Raw genomic sequence first — 16,072 nt, 5'->3', positions numbered from 1 at the left:
ATAAACAGAGCTAATTTTTCCAAAAGCAATTTCAAAGTATTACTAAGTCAAATCAATAAAGATGGTAAAGAAACATACCATGACTTTCCTTTGTCTCTGGGGGAAATAATTTTGATCTTTAAGTAAAGCTGACATCTTGGAGTTATAAAAGAATCAAACTGTCAGCAGGAAAAACTCCCAATAAGATATTAAGTCATGCTAATATACAACCGCAAATTGCTTCTCACATAATCTGGAAGCTAAGAGGGTTGGAACCACATTTTGTGTATCTCAGCTCTAGGAACATGGGTCCAAGATCTCCTTGAAATAAATCAGCAGCATTAGAATGAGAGAGTCCTTGCTGATAGAAGGAGGTTGTTTGTTGCTTTATTTTCTGTTTTATTTTATTTTTCCCCCAAGAGGATAATGACTCATTTAGAATTTTCTGTTAACAGAGGTCTTTTTATGGTGTTGCAACTTTTTATATAGCTGAGAAGTTATCAAAGCACCAAACTTTTTTTAAATAAAGTTGAAATATTTTTACTATAAAACCTGAAACATGTAGAGAAGTATAAAATAAATGAAAAAAAATGATGCACTTTTCTGTATTTTTCAGGAGAAAATTAAAACCACCCATAAATGTATCATCCAGAAATTACCACTCTCTGCAACCTGGTATATTTCCTGGAGCTCAGGTTTATATGTGCCATCCTATTTTTATACATATTATGTCATTAGCTTTGTCTTGGATCACTCTTCGTATTCAGAAATATTTTAAATGGCAGTAATGGTAGAGATCACTCACCCGGATAGCTATTTAGGTTGTGTGTTTTTTAATTTTGCCAAGATGACCAAACTTACTTAATTTAAGATGGAAGTTACTGGTAAAACGTACTCCACAATCTTCTGCTTTCTTTCACAGAGAGCAGGGAACATAATTAACCAAACTCCATTTCTAAGAAGCCTTGTGAATGTGGCCTGGGGTGTCATTTTCCTCATCTATAAAATGGGAACAGTGACATCTACTTCAAGGTGAGGATTCAATGTACTGAGGGATATAAGTTCCTACCAAACCACTCAGCACAAGGAGCCCTGAGAAACATCAGTCCCCCTTTATCTGTCACTTCATTTAAAAGTGAGCAGTGAGTTTTCTTTTCCCAGGTGAGGTTAATAAATGATGAGTGCCTTGCCCAAAATCAGATCCCATTGATTTTACTGAGCAGGATTATAGTCAGGATGCTGTAGCCTACTTGGCCAGAGACGACTAATTCCTCACTAAATGGCTCCAAACGGCACGACTTTAAAAATTCTTCTCTCTCTCCCCTTTCCCACCACCCCGCAACCCTTCTCTTGCTCTTAGATGGCAGTAGCAACGCCTTAGTCCTGCTTATGTACCGGTTTCTCTTCCCTTCTAGGATTCTGTGGCTTCTGGAAGCTGGGAAACTTGTTAACCAAGTTTGTCCTGATTGTGTGTGAACCCCAAGTCAGTATCGTTGAGTGTCGGTGGGGATAGCTGTATTTAATACGAGGTGCGAAGTTTTATAATAGGGCTCTCTGAAATCTATCTTGCCACTGGACTTTTTTTTTTTTTTTTGTCTATGTGTGTGTTGGGGGTGCGGTGGGGGTGGGGAGATAGTGCCTGGTAGGAAAGGTTCCTGGCTAGCTGAATTTTCTGGTAGCTGAGCTGTGGCCTTTCTAGCTCTTCCAATTCCTTTATCACCTGTGTCTAAATTCAGTCTTAGAAACTGCTTTCTAATCCAGATAAAAATCCTTTGTTTTGCGTTTCCTACAGGGTTGAAAGCCGTCAAAACAACACATTTTAAACTCTCTTCATGGTCCTTAGATCTGCCAGAATCTACCTCATTACCATGCAGTCTACTTGCTCTGTGTTAATAAAAATTAATTTCCAGAAATGTCACTAATAGTTTTTCTTAACGCACTGCAACTTTCTGTCTTCATGATACTCTATGTTCCAGCTTCAACGACTGTGTTTTAAGTTAGGCAAGGCCGGAAGGCATGTCTACAACCCTGTACGTTTCTACACCAAGAGAACGATGCGTGGATTTCTAGAACTCGGTATGAGAAGTAGATTAATATTTGCAAAGTGCTCAGAACAGTGCCCGGCACACAGTAAACTCCACGTGTTTGGCACATTAAAGAATCTGCACACGCTTTTTGCTCTAAAGGCGATTTGGCCCACACACTTCTCAAGGGTTTGTCACGACACAAGCCAATCCTGCCAGAGCCCACCCGACCCCAGAGAAGGCTTGCATTTCATGAGGTCCAACCACATGCAATTGCCATTTCTGTTGGTCAAGTGCAGTTGAATATTGGCAATGCCCTAGGCGAGAACCTAACAGGAACGCGGTCCGCCCCAGCTTTATTCCCACTCTCCCCGGATCCCGTCGCATTCGCGTGACTGGAACTGTGGGGCCCAGGAGCAGGGCGGGCCGGCCTGGGCCCGGCGCCGGGTCCTGCCACCCGCTCCTCCCGGAAGGCCGCCCCCTCTGCCAGGGCAGTGGGGGAGGGGGCCGGGACCCCGCACGCACCTGAAGAGCGGCCCGAGTTGCAGCAGGTGCAGCAGCAGCACCAGCGGGCGGTCGCGGCTGAAGTCGCGGTGCACGAAGAGGAGCGTGAGCTGCACGAGTGCGCAGGGCAGCAACGAGAAAAGCAGCGTCAGCGCCTGCCACATGCCGTCCCCGCCCGAGCGATAGGTGCTGCTCAGGTACAGCGCCGCCGTCGTCTCGGCCACGAACAGGAACACGGACGCCAGCACGGAGCCCGGGAATTTCATCTCCGCGCGTCAGCGGCGCGCACCGGCAGCGGACGCAGTAGCGGCGGCGGCGGTTGCCCGAGGGGCTCCGGACATATGCCCGGCCCCGAACTCTCCTGCGCTCCGCGCAGCCCGCCGAGGGCACGGGGCTGGCCCAGAGGCCTGGGCGCTGGAGCTGGGCCTGGGGGCGACGGGCCGGGCCGGGGTGGGGCGGGGAGCGCGGCCCCGCTGAGACACGCCCACGCGCACGGTGCGCCGCCCGCGCGTCGCGGTGCCCGCTGCGTCTCTGCGGCGACCGACCTCAGGCTAGCCGCGAACTCGCGTCCCAAGACCGCTGTTGCCGCAGCCCCAACGGCTGCGGCGGGCCCAGCTGGCCCCGCGCTCAGCCTCTGGGTCCTAGAGCCCTTGTCCCCAGCTCCGGATCGCATCCCTTTGAAAAACTGCAACCAATGGGGCCCAGATGCCTTTACATCCCAGTCTCTATTTTGTGGGCCTGGGGAACGCCTAATTCCTCAAAGGACCAGCGTTTCCGGTCACTTAAAAATAACCAGACCACAGAGATGCTTTTCAAAGTACAAGTGTAAAGTCATGTACCCAGGATTCACCATTTCAATGGGCCAAATAAGCGTGCCCTTCAGTCTTCCAGACACAGTGGTGTAAAACATTGCATCCAGTGGTGAAGGAGCATCAGACAATCCTTCGAAGCCACTACCTTCTCTCCCAGAAAAACTGCCTACAAAATGTATTCCTTTCTAACTATGGCTAACACAGAGTGAAAACCAGGACCTAATAAGGAAATGGTTTTCTAGCCCAAGGCATACCTCTGCTTGCTAGTGTGTGCCAGGCCGGGACTAACATAATTCCTTTTCACTCACTGAGCTTGTGACAACCTTGTGAATGTCGGGATGGGCTCAGCCCACCCTTGTCCCTCAGAGTTTAAGCAACCCACTAAATCTCTCTGGAACTCCGGTCCTAACCTGTTCCATAAGGGATCAGACCTTAATAATGACAAGGTTCCTTTCCCTGCTGAAATGAGGTGATTACATCAATCATAAGGCATATCTGGCATTTTTCTACTTAGGAAAATGTTGTCAACACAAATAGAATATGAACATTCAGAAGAAATCAAGACAAAAATGGTACAGGAAGAGAACACACAGGACTGTTTTTCTTCATTCTTGTGTGGCATAGAAAAATCTATTTACAAGGGTTAAGAGGAAGATTCAGCCGACAGCTGAGAGGTAGCAGGCCCATTCTCTAAAAGGATTACTAATATCTATTTATAGAACCCAGCAGGCCACCATGCCCTGGATCAAGATACATACACAGTCACAAATACAGAATAGACAGCAACACTCCGCAGAATATTTGTGTAATATTTTATTTGACACTGTCTTAAGCTTTAAAGGAGAAGTTAATTTGTAGCTTAGAATTATTAATTTGAGTGCACTCAATATTTAGCATTGGATTTTATTTTAAGGCAAAGGATTATCACAGGTTTCATATGATTAAGTAGACTGTACATAAATATGGGGAAGGATAAGCCAATAAATAACATTGCTTTAAACACTATAGAGTCCAGTTTATGATGAACTATTGTCTACAGTACAAAACTAATACAGAAACACATTTGGAAAGATCACAGTGTTTAGAACATTGTAACAGCAGTTTTTAAAACAGTAAGGTGCATCTCTAAGCTTCTGACTCAATCTTGTTTCTAAAGAGATTTCATTATACCATGCAGCAGCTGTGAGAAAACCCCCCACGTAAAGGGGAGGCAACATCAACCGAACTTCCCCCTCCAGGAACAACCAATATGAAAAGCTAAAATCTGATGAGCATTTGCAAGTTGATTCTTCTCAGCGTGCACACCAGCTAACTTGCCCCAGTGACCGTGTCTTTATGCATTATCAGTTACCATTTTGTCCTTGAGAATAATGTATACATTCGAGCTTATGATTGCTCTTTCCCTGTAATACCTAAATGGATTTTGACTAAAGATCAATTTAATGTCATGTATTGCATTACTTTCTTCCTGGGACTGAACTACCCATTTTTAAAAATACTATGTACATGATAATAGTCTTATAGAAAGTGGGTTTTTTTTGGTATAATAATATGTAACGTACCAGAATACTCGAGAATTTGGTTTCATTATAAAATACAGTACTACAACATTTTGTGATATAGTAAAATATCTAACAGAATGTTCTGCTCTAAATTTAGACCTATCTGCTAAAGATATGTCTTTGAAAGCGCCTCAAAGTACCCCTAAAGAAATATAATAATTAGCAAGAGGTTTTAGAACCTGTTTTTGGCAAAAACGCATTTTTTAAGAAGCCTCTCATTTTGTGTGCAAGACTTCCAAAATTTTAGTTATATACAACAGATAACTTGGATTTAATGTTAATAGAAATTAGGAGTTTAAAGTGATAACAACTAATCTATATTATTTGGTGTATTTTTTATAATTTTATGTTAACTTTGCATTTGTGCTGAGGCAAATGTATTGCAAAAGTACAATTTTATTAATAATTTATTGATCAGTTCTTTAAAATTCAATACTACTTTAAATAATAGTATGTATTCCTTCCTAGATACAATTAGGAATAAGCAGTTATAGTTTAGTGACAGATTATTCTTTTGTATCCCCTAAAATAATAAGGAATTGCGCTAGTTTACTAGAGAATGTGAAATGTATCATTAGGAGGGTGAGAATTTTTCCTCCAATGATACAATCATATTTCTGTAAGTGTTGTGAATTGTGCAAAGATCTTTTTGGTGAAGTAAATTCTATTCACTTGGTAAACGCACACTCCAAAACTAACATGTGGTGCTTGACTATTCCCCCATTATATGGCTTTGCAAAGTGTTTCCCTTAATAATTGGATTCTACAAAATCCATTTTAAAAATGTTAATTTAGCGCCATTAAATCCATGAGATTAAAATTCAGACTTCCTTTCCAACTAGAGCTCCCCCAGATGTTCAAAGTTGGGAAAGCTGTTACCCTTTTAGAGAAGGGGCTGTCCTTCTATCAGACAGATTCTAAAACCAAACGGTTGCATTTCGGATGTTCCACTCCTACTCCTGGAGAGTCTATATAAAACTTCAGAAGACATTTCTCATATTGAAATACTAACGTCCTAAGAAACAGAGACAAAATTGATCATTAAAATCAATCTTATTTGAATACATCGACATTGTAAGAGTTACTGCAATTTGGACCAAATTCAGCCACAGAAGTTAATAATTGGTAATTGCCACGTAAGCACAGATAGTAAAACGAAACCTATGGGGCGGCATCAGAGCTCCCACTAAAACAAAGGCAAGAAGATAATTTGCTGAAGATTGACAGCTGTTAAGTATCGTCTACATGTTCTTTAAACTGACTGCTAACAGCTACTTTACACACTTTACAAAAACAGTACACATTAAAGCATGTAAATGAACATCACACACAAAATAGAAAAAGAAAGCAATAGCAGGAACGGTATTCCTCTACTTAAGAAACTGTATTCTGTGTTTACACATATTCACATTCAGATGTTTCTACCCTCATCTTTTTAGAGGGCTCATAATTGAGAGAATGAGAGGAAGGTGTGTATTTGGGTACCTTCTGAAGATCTAGGTCCATGTGCAAGACATTAAAGCCATCTGCTGGTTTCAATTTTAGTAGGTGGTTCTAGAACAAGATATATCTTGGCTCTCAGGTGATTCTAAATCCAAAGAATAAGTAGAGATAGGCTCCAAGAAGAGTGGAGAAAGAGGGGAAGACACAAATTTTTTCCTATGTAGAGACACTTGTGGCAATTTCCAGAATTCTTGTCCCCCAAAGTGTAAAGAATGACCTCAGGTCTTTGTGAGGGCAAGATAATTAATAGGGATTAATAGTCTGGGACAGAACCATCGTTCTGGTATCTTTAATGGGCCAGGGGGTGGGGAAGAGTATTAAAACTCCTCCGTAGAAAGAAGAAAATTTATAAGTATACCATAAACGTACCATCCCAGACTAACCACGTTTTTATAGTGACGGCTGGGCAACAGAGAGTTTTCTCAGTCTGTGATATGTTAATGCACCATATAAATCTCCAAAAGGGGGTAGAAGAATAGAACTTTCCTAACATTTAATCACAGAATCCATTCTCCCAGGGCAGCTCTTGGTACTAGTGTCCCAAATTTGAGGAAACACGACAGTACTCAAACAACATGCAGTGCAGGGTTTTGTTTCTACTTTTCTCTCCTAACAACAAAAACATACATAAGCTGCAGGGAGACTTTTTCAATATCCTGAAACAGAGGTGGGATGCCAGCCCTGCACTGTCCAATATGGTAGCCAACCCACATGTGGCCATGTGGCTCTTGAGCACTTGAAATGTGGCTGGTCTGATTCGAGACATGCAGTAAGCATAAAATACATGCCAGATTTTGAGGACTCCATACAAGAAAAGTCAAATATCCCATTACTAATTGCACACTGATTCTGTGTTGAGATGATAATATTTTGGATCTACTGGGGTAAATTAACTACATTATTAAAATTCATTTCATCTTTTTGTTTTTACTTTTTTAATGAGGCCACTAGACAATTTTAAAATTACGTGTAACTCACATTTGCGGCTCTACTTGTGAAACTCCTGTTATCCTCTACAGTTGGCTACTAATGGCTTTAACCCGGCAGAAGTTTTAATGAAAATGAATGCTTAAAATAGACAATGAGAAGTATAACTAGCGCCCTCGTTAATTATGTGTTAATTTATTAGAAGGCAGTTAATGGCTAACTGTTGGGTTTTATATCATATGTGATACTGGCTCTCCCTAAGTCAGTCTCCCTCTCGTCCCCCTCCCCCCCCCACACATACACACACACCTACACCCACACCCACGTACAACTAAGAAAAACCAAAGAGGAAACAAACAGGAAGGGCTTGTAAACCGGGTTTTCACAGTCCTTGACAGTCAAGCCTCGCCTCCTGTATCTTTTCTTCCTCTCTCCCTTCTTCCTCAATACTGTACGGGGAGAAGAAAGACAACAAAAGAAAGGATAGTCTGCTCTTTTGACCACACTATTCACCGACAAACCCCTCCAAAGAACAAAACTAGGATTTGGTTTTCATTTTAAGTGATTTTCCAAATTCAGTTCAGAGGTGTTAAGTAACAGGTACAAAGGCAAAGGAAGATGCAGGAATTTCTGCAGATAAGGGACTTTGCCATTTGTGGAAGAGTCTAATCTAGGTGGAAATGACAAGGTTCAGTATTTGAAGCAAATTAAAAAAATTTTTTTTAATTTTTTAAAATTATTTTTTAACCCTAAAGACATTATCCACTCAATTCAGTAGTACTTTCTGTTAAAGAAACAGGAGAGAGGGCCGCCCTCCCGCCATGAGATTTAGGATAATGCAGGAGGCCCAGATACTTAATGTAGCATCAACTATGGCATTTTTCACAACAGTACAAATAAAATGACCAGGCTTCTTTATGGAGGAGAAGCAGGATAAATGCGGCTACCGTTCTATTCTCCTGCACAGCTGCACTTAGGGTGAGCCGTCCTGGACCTGTGACCTGACTGCACAGTGGGCCCAACTCCTGCTGTGGCTGACCTCAAGGTCAGAAGCCTCCCCTTCTGTCCAGAGGGGAGTCCAGCTTTATTCAGCCTGGAGCTTTTAACTACGAACTGACTGACATGGATGGAAGAGATAAGGAGAAAGCCTGCCCTCCCAGGCAAAAGGAGGTCACATGATTAAGCACACACAGGAAAAAATAAACATCAGAATGTACTATTTAAAGACCAAAGGGAGAACAAGAAGTTGCTGAATCAAGATCGAGGTGGGGGTGTGTAGAGGTCCCAGGAAGCGATAGAGCCCACCAGTAAGATGAACCCACCAGTAACCCAGCAGCAATAGAACCAGTAAGATGACTGGTTCTTAGCATTAAAAGTACATCCACAACTCACACTGAGATGCCCAACTCCAGCAAGCCTTCCCCACCCACCACTAGGCTGCCCTATCATTTGCTTTCCTTGCCAAGTTTATGCCAAGATAACATGGGCTTGGCGAATCTGAGGCTGGTCATTTAGCTATTAATCCAGGACTATGTTGAATAAATAACCCAGATCCCCAAAGGCAGGCCTTATATGTAATTGAGAGTATATTTCTATCGCTATATGCTGCACAGTTCTGAGTCCTGAATTACACTGCAGACCAAACTCCACCAAAAATACTTTATTTTCCAGTTCACTTTTGCTCTGCTGAGTTAGCCTATCAGCTCCTTTCTGGCACTGTAATCCTTTGCTTCCAGCAAGCAAAACAAATATTTGCATTAAAAGGAGCTCCGGAGCTAAACCAGCCTATTCCTATTTACTAAGCCCCAGCGAACCAGAACCTACTGAGGCACGAATAGTATAGTCAGGATTGGTTCTAGAATATAAAAAACATGCACTTCATTTTTACCCATCATGTGATCCAGACCCCAAGCACTGCATCCATGGGGAGATTCCATGTGGCTGACATGCTTACTTGAAGTCAAAATTGAGCACGATTTTCTATGCACATAGTAGGTACTGAAAATACAGCTTCCCTTTAAAATATACAAATTAACTGCCTATTACAAAACTCTCTGATATTCGTTTTTATCACCGACACCTCTCATGAGAATCCTGTGAGGTGGAGAGGTCTCTTTGCATTACTAATGTTTTTCCTTTTATTCGTTTCCTTAACATGGTTATAAATCACAAGCTTACATTGGTTGCATTGAAATTATTGAGATTTGCTCTCTACAGAAATTGAAACAATTTGAGTACTACCTTGATTACAATCTTAGTGTGTCAAAGAAAGTTAAGGTTATAAATTGCCATGAAAGAGTTTCCAATTTAACACAGACCAAGAAAATGACTGTTTCTTGAATTATCAGAAAGTTAATACTATTATCTTAATAGTGCAGTCAGTTACCTGAAGAATCACGGGGGTGTAAATGCTGAAAAACCTGTTTGTCAAACCTCAGTTATTAGGTTATAAACAGAGCAAAAAAGTAAAAACTGATGACTGAAATGGGGTTGGGCAAAATATCTATTTGGGGGTATGTGTGGAAGAGAAGATACGTAATTGTGTTGATGAAACAAAATACACAGAGTTGTAATATTTTTCAAAACTTCCTACTCTTAAAGTATAATGCAGTCTCCCCATTGCTGGGAGATTCTTTCAATCTATCCTCAAATATTTCCACTGTTACCTTCTGGGTTTACAATTGTCCATGCCACATTTAATGACTAATATTAAAGTTACATTAGTGGTGGTGAAAATGCCCCTGTAGCCTTCACGAGGCAACCTGCCTAAGCACTTATTCAAAAAAGGGTGTTACTGCTTAGAAGGGAATAAATTGGGGGCGCCAGGGTGGTTCAGTTGGTTGAGTGTCAGACTCTGGATTTTGGCTCAGGTCATGATCCCAGGGTCATGGGATGGAGCCCTGCATCAGGTTCTGCACTGAGTATGGAGCCTGCTTGGGATTCTCTCTCTCCCCACCTCTGCCCCTGTCGTCCCCCCACCACCCCGCCCCATCGCATGCACGCTCTCTCTCTCTCTCTATATATATATATATATAATAAATTTTTAAAATTTTAAAAAAATAATAAAAAAGAAGGGAATAAGTTAGTTAATTAAATAAGAAGTGCCATGTCATGCTTTCAACAGCAACACTTAAAGGTCTTTTCCCCACTTCTTGGGAAAACAAGATAGAAGAGGATCCTCCTAAACCTACAATTCTACTCTTTCAGGAAAATGAAAACTTTCAGCATGTTTAAGTGCTAAACAAGCTTACCCTTGTTTCTAAATTACCAAGGTGTCAATTCATAAAGACACACTCGAACATGGCCTTTGCTTGGATTCGACACCCGAAAGGGTTGTCATTTCATAAGGGTCTGCACAATGTCATAGTTACCCTGCTAGACCTTAAAAGGGTGGGTGGGCAGGAATGGGTCCAATTGTTCTGAAGTTCCTAGCAATGAAACTGATATGTTGAACTAGATGATCACTTCTGAGTGCTTTAGGTTTAAGGTCTCATGGATGAATAGTAGAAGGGTCAGCAAACAGAAACAGAAGGTACCTTCCAGGGGTACTTTTGTTCATTGCTATATCCCCAGATTCTAGGCTAGGATACTGAATAAATACACTTGTGAAGTGAAACCCTGGATGTGAATCCTCATTCTGCCCCTTCCTGGCTGTGAGATTTTGGATCAATGACCTAAATCACCTCAAGGGGTTATTGGATGATGAAAAAAGCATGTTTCCCATTAAGCCCTGTATATAGGATGCTTATTACTTCCAGCCAAAGGAAATGAATTTAAAACCAGATGCTGAGGGGCGCCTGGGTGGCTCAGTCGGTTGGGCATCCGACTTTGGCTCAAGTCATGATCTCACCGCTCGTGAGTTTGAGCCCCGTGTCAGGCTGTGTGCTGACATTCTCAGAGCCTGGAGCCTGCTTCAGATTCTGTGTCTCCCTCTCTCTCTGCCCCTCCCCTGCTTGCACTCTGTCTCTGTCTCTCTCTCTCTCTCAAAAATAAATAAACATTAAAAAAAAAAAACAGATGCTGAAAAGCAAATACCACCATCCTTTCAAAAGGAGACTGCTCCATACAAGGCATTTTGACATAAGGCTTTCTGAGAGGCCTTGACTATTCAGGAAAGAACCTCTAGAACCCAACTTTGGGAGTCATCTGAAAGCTGTTATTTATGTGGTGCTGCTCCAACCTGAGTATCTTCAAAAATGAACAACTGAGGCCAATTTTATATATTTATATCTGAGTATATGAAAAGGAAACAATAAACAAAAAAGGTGCATGCTTTTCGAACCATTTTGTCCAACCTTGTTCTGATTGAGTGTAAACATTCAGTTTTAAAATATACAAAGGTACCTCCTACCTTTCTTCAGCCACATTCTTTGAGAATCTTATGAATGCTAGAGAACCTCTTCCCAGAAAAATGAGCGTGCACACACGCACAGCACAAACACACACACACACACACACACATGCCAGCGCGTGTACACACACACACACACACACACACACACACATATTCTTAGGCAACAGAATATCCCCAACTCCTTTCAGTTTATAAATCAAGAAGTTAGGAACAACTGAACTTAGTGTTTAGGTTTACATGGAGATAGATGTAGAATATGTATATATATATATTTTTACATCTATCACATATGCAAATATTTAATGACTATTTCAATAATTCTTAAATCTTATACAGTACACAATTCCCTCCTCTGATATATGAAATTGCCAGTGGTCAAGTATTAGGAAAGGGTCAGTGTGTGTTCTCATCTGACAAATGCTTCTACAGTGTTCTGCAAACCCCTATTTACCTGAAGTAGTTTTACAACTTCTGTGTGTTTACAGGAGGGTTGGATTTAATATGGCAACTTGGCTCAGTGGGTACTGTAGACAGTTTCTAGTGGAGCCTGTGTCTTGGAAAGTAAGGTGATTAGCCAGGGAGTTTACTCATGTGTTAATCTAATAGCAGAAACTTTAGCAATGTTTTTTTCACCATCACCAGGTCCCTTCTTCAGCCAGGGTCTGCCTGTCCCAGGGGACACAGTATTCCTTCAAAGGCAGAAACGACATACCTTTGTAGTGGCTACCCTGATCTTTGAGACGAGTGAGTGATTTTTACCACGAGGGTATTTTACAATTCAGCTGATAGCTTCATAGGGATTACATAAGCATTTTAATATTGATTAACAATAGACAATACACAGCCCACGCTTCAAATTGAGAAAAACACTTGACAGCAACACTTGTCACAGTATTTGCTAGCCTGTGAGTTTTACTATTCTAATTGAGCTTTAGGAAAGAAAAAGGAACCAGGAAAAGAGATGCAAGGCCTAAAGAAACTTCGAATTTCAAGATTTAAACTAAGTGATGATATATTTCAGGGTGGCCAGCTGGCTCAGTCGGAAGAGCATGCGACTCTTGATCTTGGGGTTGTGAGTTTGAGCCCCGTGTTGGGTGTAGATATTGTTTAAAAATAAAATCTTAAAAAAAGTTATGATATGTTTCCCTTAAAGTGATCAGGGTAGTGATTAAAAATAGAGATTCATATGCAAACTTCTCCATTCAGTAAAAATCATGAATTTCAACAAGTAAAGGGATTGAACAACCAGGAGTTTCCTTTTTTTGTCCTTCAGCAACCTGACATTTCATCCCTCCTAGCTAGCAATTTTCAGCTGGGCAATTATTTTAGCTTTCGGTTGTGTTTATTTCTGAATTTAGGGGTGGAAGGCACCCATAAATGGTCAAATTCTCTTTCCAATTGCAAAGGTATTGCCATTTTATTACCCTAGTCCACATTTCAGTTTTGTTTTCTATGCCATAACTGAAAACCATGATTTCTCTTTCCCTTTTTCCTCTGATCTCAGGTTTCACATCTACTCCCTGAAATGTTAAATCTCTACAGTTTTTAGAGGACTTGTGGTGTCTTTATTTTGCAGGTTCTCAAACCGTTCTCCCTTAAGTCTAGCATCATGTTGCCTTCACCTGCCTTCTCCCTCTCTCCCTCCCTTCCTTCCGGGCGGCAATGTTAAGGCTCATGGTTGTGATACCATTGAATGTGGCTTATGTGGAAACTGCCTCGGGTAGGCTTGGGAAATCTCAGGGACCTTCTGCAGGGCCACAGTGGGAGATGGAGCCTTCTAGACAAAGACGCTGAAGAGAGGGAACTCCGCCTGATTGGGTTGCAGCAGATCGATCAGAAAGCACACTGTCCCAGAGAAGCCTTCATACAAGCTGTATATACTTTCAAGGACCCGAGAACCAGCCTTGAATTCCTCGGTAAATAAAAACTCAGCAAACCTAAGAGAAGAAGAAAATATGAACACTTTTAACATATTATTAGTTTTGGATTGCTTCTTCCTCCTCTCTGATAAGTTAAAGTTTTAGCACCATTTTCTTTCTGGAACTGTATAATATTTCAAGAAAGCTTTTTTTTTGTTTTTTGTTTTTTGTTTTTTTTAAAGAGGATCCATTATATCACTGTGTATGTTTCACAATAAATTATCTTGACAAGCAAATTCAACTATTGTCAGAGTTTGCAAAGCAGAGCAGTTTGGTATTTTCTGAGGACTTCATTCCTTCTGTCATCCAATAGTGAAAAGTAAAAGAGACAGATAAATAGCCATATTTTTTATTTATCTTGAATAGAAGCAAGCTGATATATGACTGTTCCTTTAAAAGAGTAAATACGCTGTGCTTCTGCAGGCATATCATTTCTGAGTTGGGTTTCATTTATATGTGACAGAGAGCAGAGGCTGTGAAAATAAATGGGCAAGGTTTTATACAATCTGTGCTTTGGGCAAACAAAGGAGTAAGATAAATGGGAAAAGGCAAGCAACATTTTATAATCATGACATCAAATAGCAAACTCAGCTACAAGATAGATTATTTTTAGGACATCTGCCTTAAAACTAAATCACTGGCCTCTAGATTCTCCATGAAAGATCCTTTTTCTTCTACCTGTATTTGCCACAAATCCTATCCAAATTATTTATAATGAGTAACATTTTTAGTAGTTTACAGCTTTGAAAATGCTGTGACCTGTGTCATCTCTTTAGGGACCTGCTCTATTGGTTTCTGTCAACAACACAAACAATCACCGATTCAGAGGCTGGAACTCACAGGTTGGTAAGGCCTGAGAGCTGAAACTGCCATAAATTTAGATTATTGCTACTATGTAAGAGGGGGCCCTGCAAAGCATAATTACTTATTTGATCTTTTTTAGGGCTCTTGGAATTATCAAGAGCAGCTTAAAATAAATCAGCAAGAAACACATTGCAATTCTGTTTGGTACAATTTTTCTACCAACTGTTTTCCTGAGTATGTACTTTTTAAATGGGGTTCAAGATTTTAAACAGTAGAATAATGACACCTCTTAAGAGTTAATTCAAAATTTGTAATTATGCAATGAAACTTCAAAGTATAGCTTCAAGGAATCATAACCTTTACAGTGCCACGGATCATTTTGCAGTCTGGACTCCTTCCAGAAGAAAGTCTTCAAATTCAGAAAATAAAATGCATAGGATCCCCAAGGAAATTCATTATATTAAGGCACAGTTAGCAGAAGTTTTTAAAGCAAATTTGTGGAATAATAATATATGTGTTCTTTATTAACACATTAAATAACAAGATCTAGTAGCAGGTCTAATAGCTGCTGACATTTCCAAGTAGCAATGAGAGTCAAATATATTTCATAATATCTGCAACAAGAGTCATATGATGTGAGAATATCTATGACTTCTACTGGTGAGAGTCACAGCCACTGCTAATTCTCCTGTGGCTTACTACACACATTCAGAGTTGAAGACAATGTGACATTTCAGTTCGACACATAATACTTTCTCAAGTAAATTCACAAACCCCAGAGTAAGAAAGAGGAAGCATTTGGGGTTGAGATACTCAACCCTGATAATTTCATGTTATACGGCCTTTGGCAAATTTCTTAATCTGACTTTAAAATGGTGAAGTTGCAGAATTCTGTAAGATTCTTGGCCAAGAACTGGGTGTTGTATGGAAACCAATTTGACAATAAATTTCATATATTAAAAAAATAAATAAAAAAAATTAAAAAAAAAGATTCTTGGCCAAGATTAAAGATACCATATATTAGGCTCCGAGCATATGACAAGCATTCGCTATATCGTTCTTCACATAAACATAGCAGAATATTTATAAAACAGAGACTATCATTCCACCATACTTTAATTTTTCTCTTTCTCCTTCTGACCTTTTTTTCCCTCAGCTTTGATTTATTTATTATTGAAATTATTGTTGGTACAATATTTAGTCTCCTACATTTTTTTTACTTAAAAATAATATGATAAACATTTTTGTGCTTTTCAAAATAATTCCTAAATGCCTTATAGCAATTTATAAGAGTACCAGAAATGTATGAGAGTAGCAGTTTCAGTGTGTTCTGACCGGTATCGTGCGTTATCATATTAAAACGATAATGACTGTTTCAAAATCTACACACTGATGCAAAATTCAAAATAACAAATTCATTTTTCTAAAAAATTCTGTGAAAATATAAGTCATAATGGTAATTATAGAACTAAAAAGAAGTATAGGCACTGAGAACATTACATATCAAAACCTATTGATTATGACAAAAATTGAACTCGGGAAAATTCATTCACGTGAGGATTTTATTATTGTTATTATTGCTATTATTACAAAGGTGTAAGGTATTCTAATTAACCTTTTTGACTGTAGAAAATAAAGGAAAAGAACACTAGAAAAATCAAAATAAAAGCAGAAAGTAATGAAA

General features: G+C 40.1%; 2 protein-coding genes across 2 annotated transcripts in view; both read right to left on the bottom strand.

The window, feature by feature from the left end:
- The window catches only part of XK (X-linked Kx blood group antigen, Kell and VPS13A binding protein), a 63,332-nt gene extending 60,197 nt beyond the window's left edge, over positions 1-3,135 (bottom strand). The window contains exon 1 of the mRNA XM_027054176.2: positions 2,529-3,135. Coding sequence (XP_026909977.1) covers positions 2,529-2,773 — 245 coding nt within the window. The 5' untranslated portion in view covers positions 2,774-3,135. The remainder of the gene's footprint in view (positions 1-2,528) is intronic.
- An 8,634-nt stretch (positions 3,136-11,769) lies between these two features.
- Positions 11,770-16,072, bottom strand: part of LANCL3 (LanC like family member 3) — a 95,167-nt gene continuing 90,864 nt past the window's right edge. The window contains exon 5 of the mRNA XM_027054058.2: positions 11,770-13,602. Within this exon, the coding sequence (XP_026909859.1) occupies positions 13,443-13,602 (160 nt within the window). The 3' untranslated portion in view covers positions 11,770-13,442. The remainder of the gene's footprint in view (positions 13,603-16,072) is intronic.

Source organism: Acinonyx jubatus, chromosome X (genome assembly GCF_027475565.1).
Source record: "Acinonyx jubatus isolate Ajub_Pintada_27869175 chromosome X, VMU_Ajub_asm_v1.0, whole genome shotgun sequence".
Taxonomy (NCBI): domain Eukaryota; kingdom Metazoa; phylum Chordata; class Mammalia; order Carnivora; family Felidae; genus Acinonyx; species Acinonyx jubatus.
Note: the sequence above shows the minus strand (reverse complement) of the source record. Positions and strands in the feature narration are given on the sequence as shown.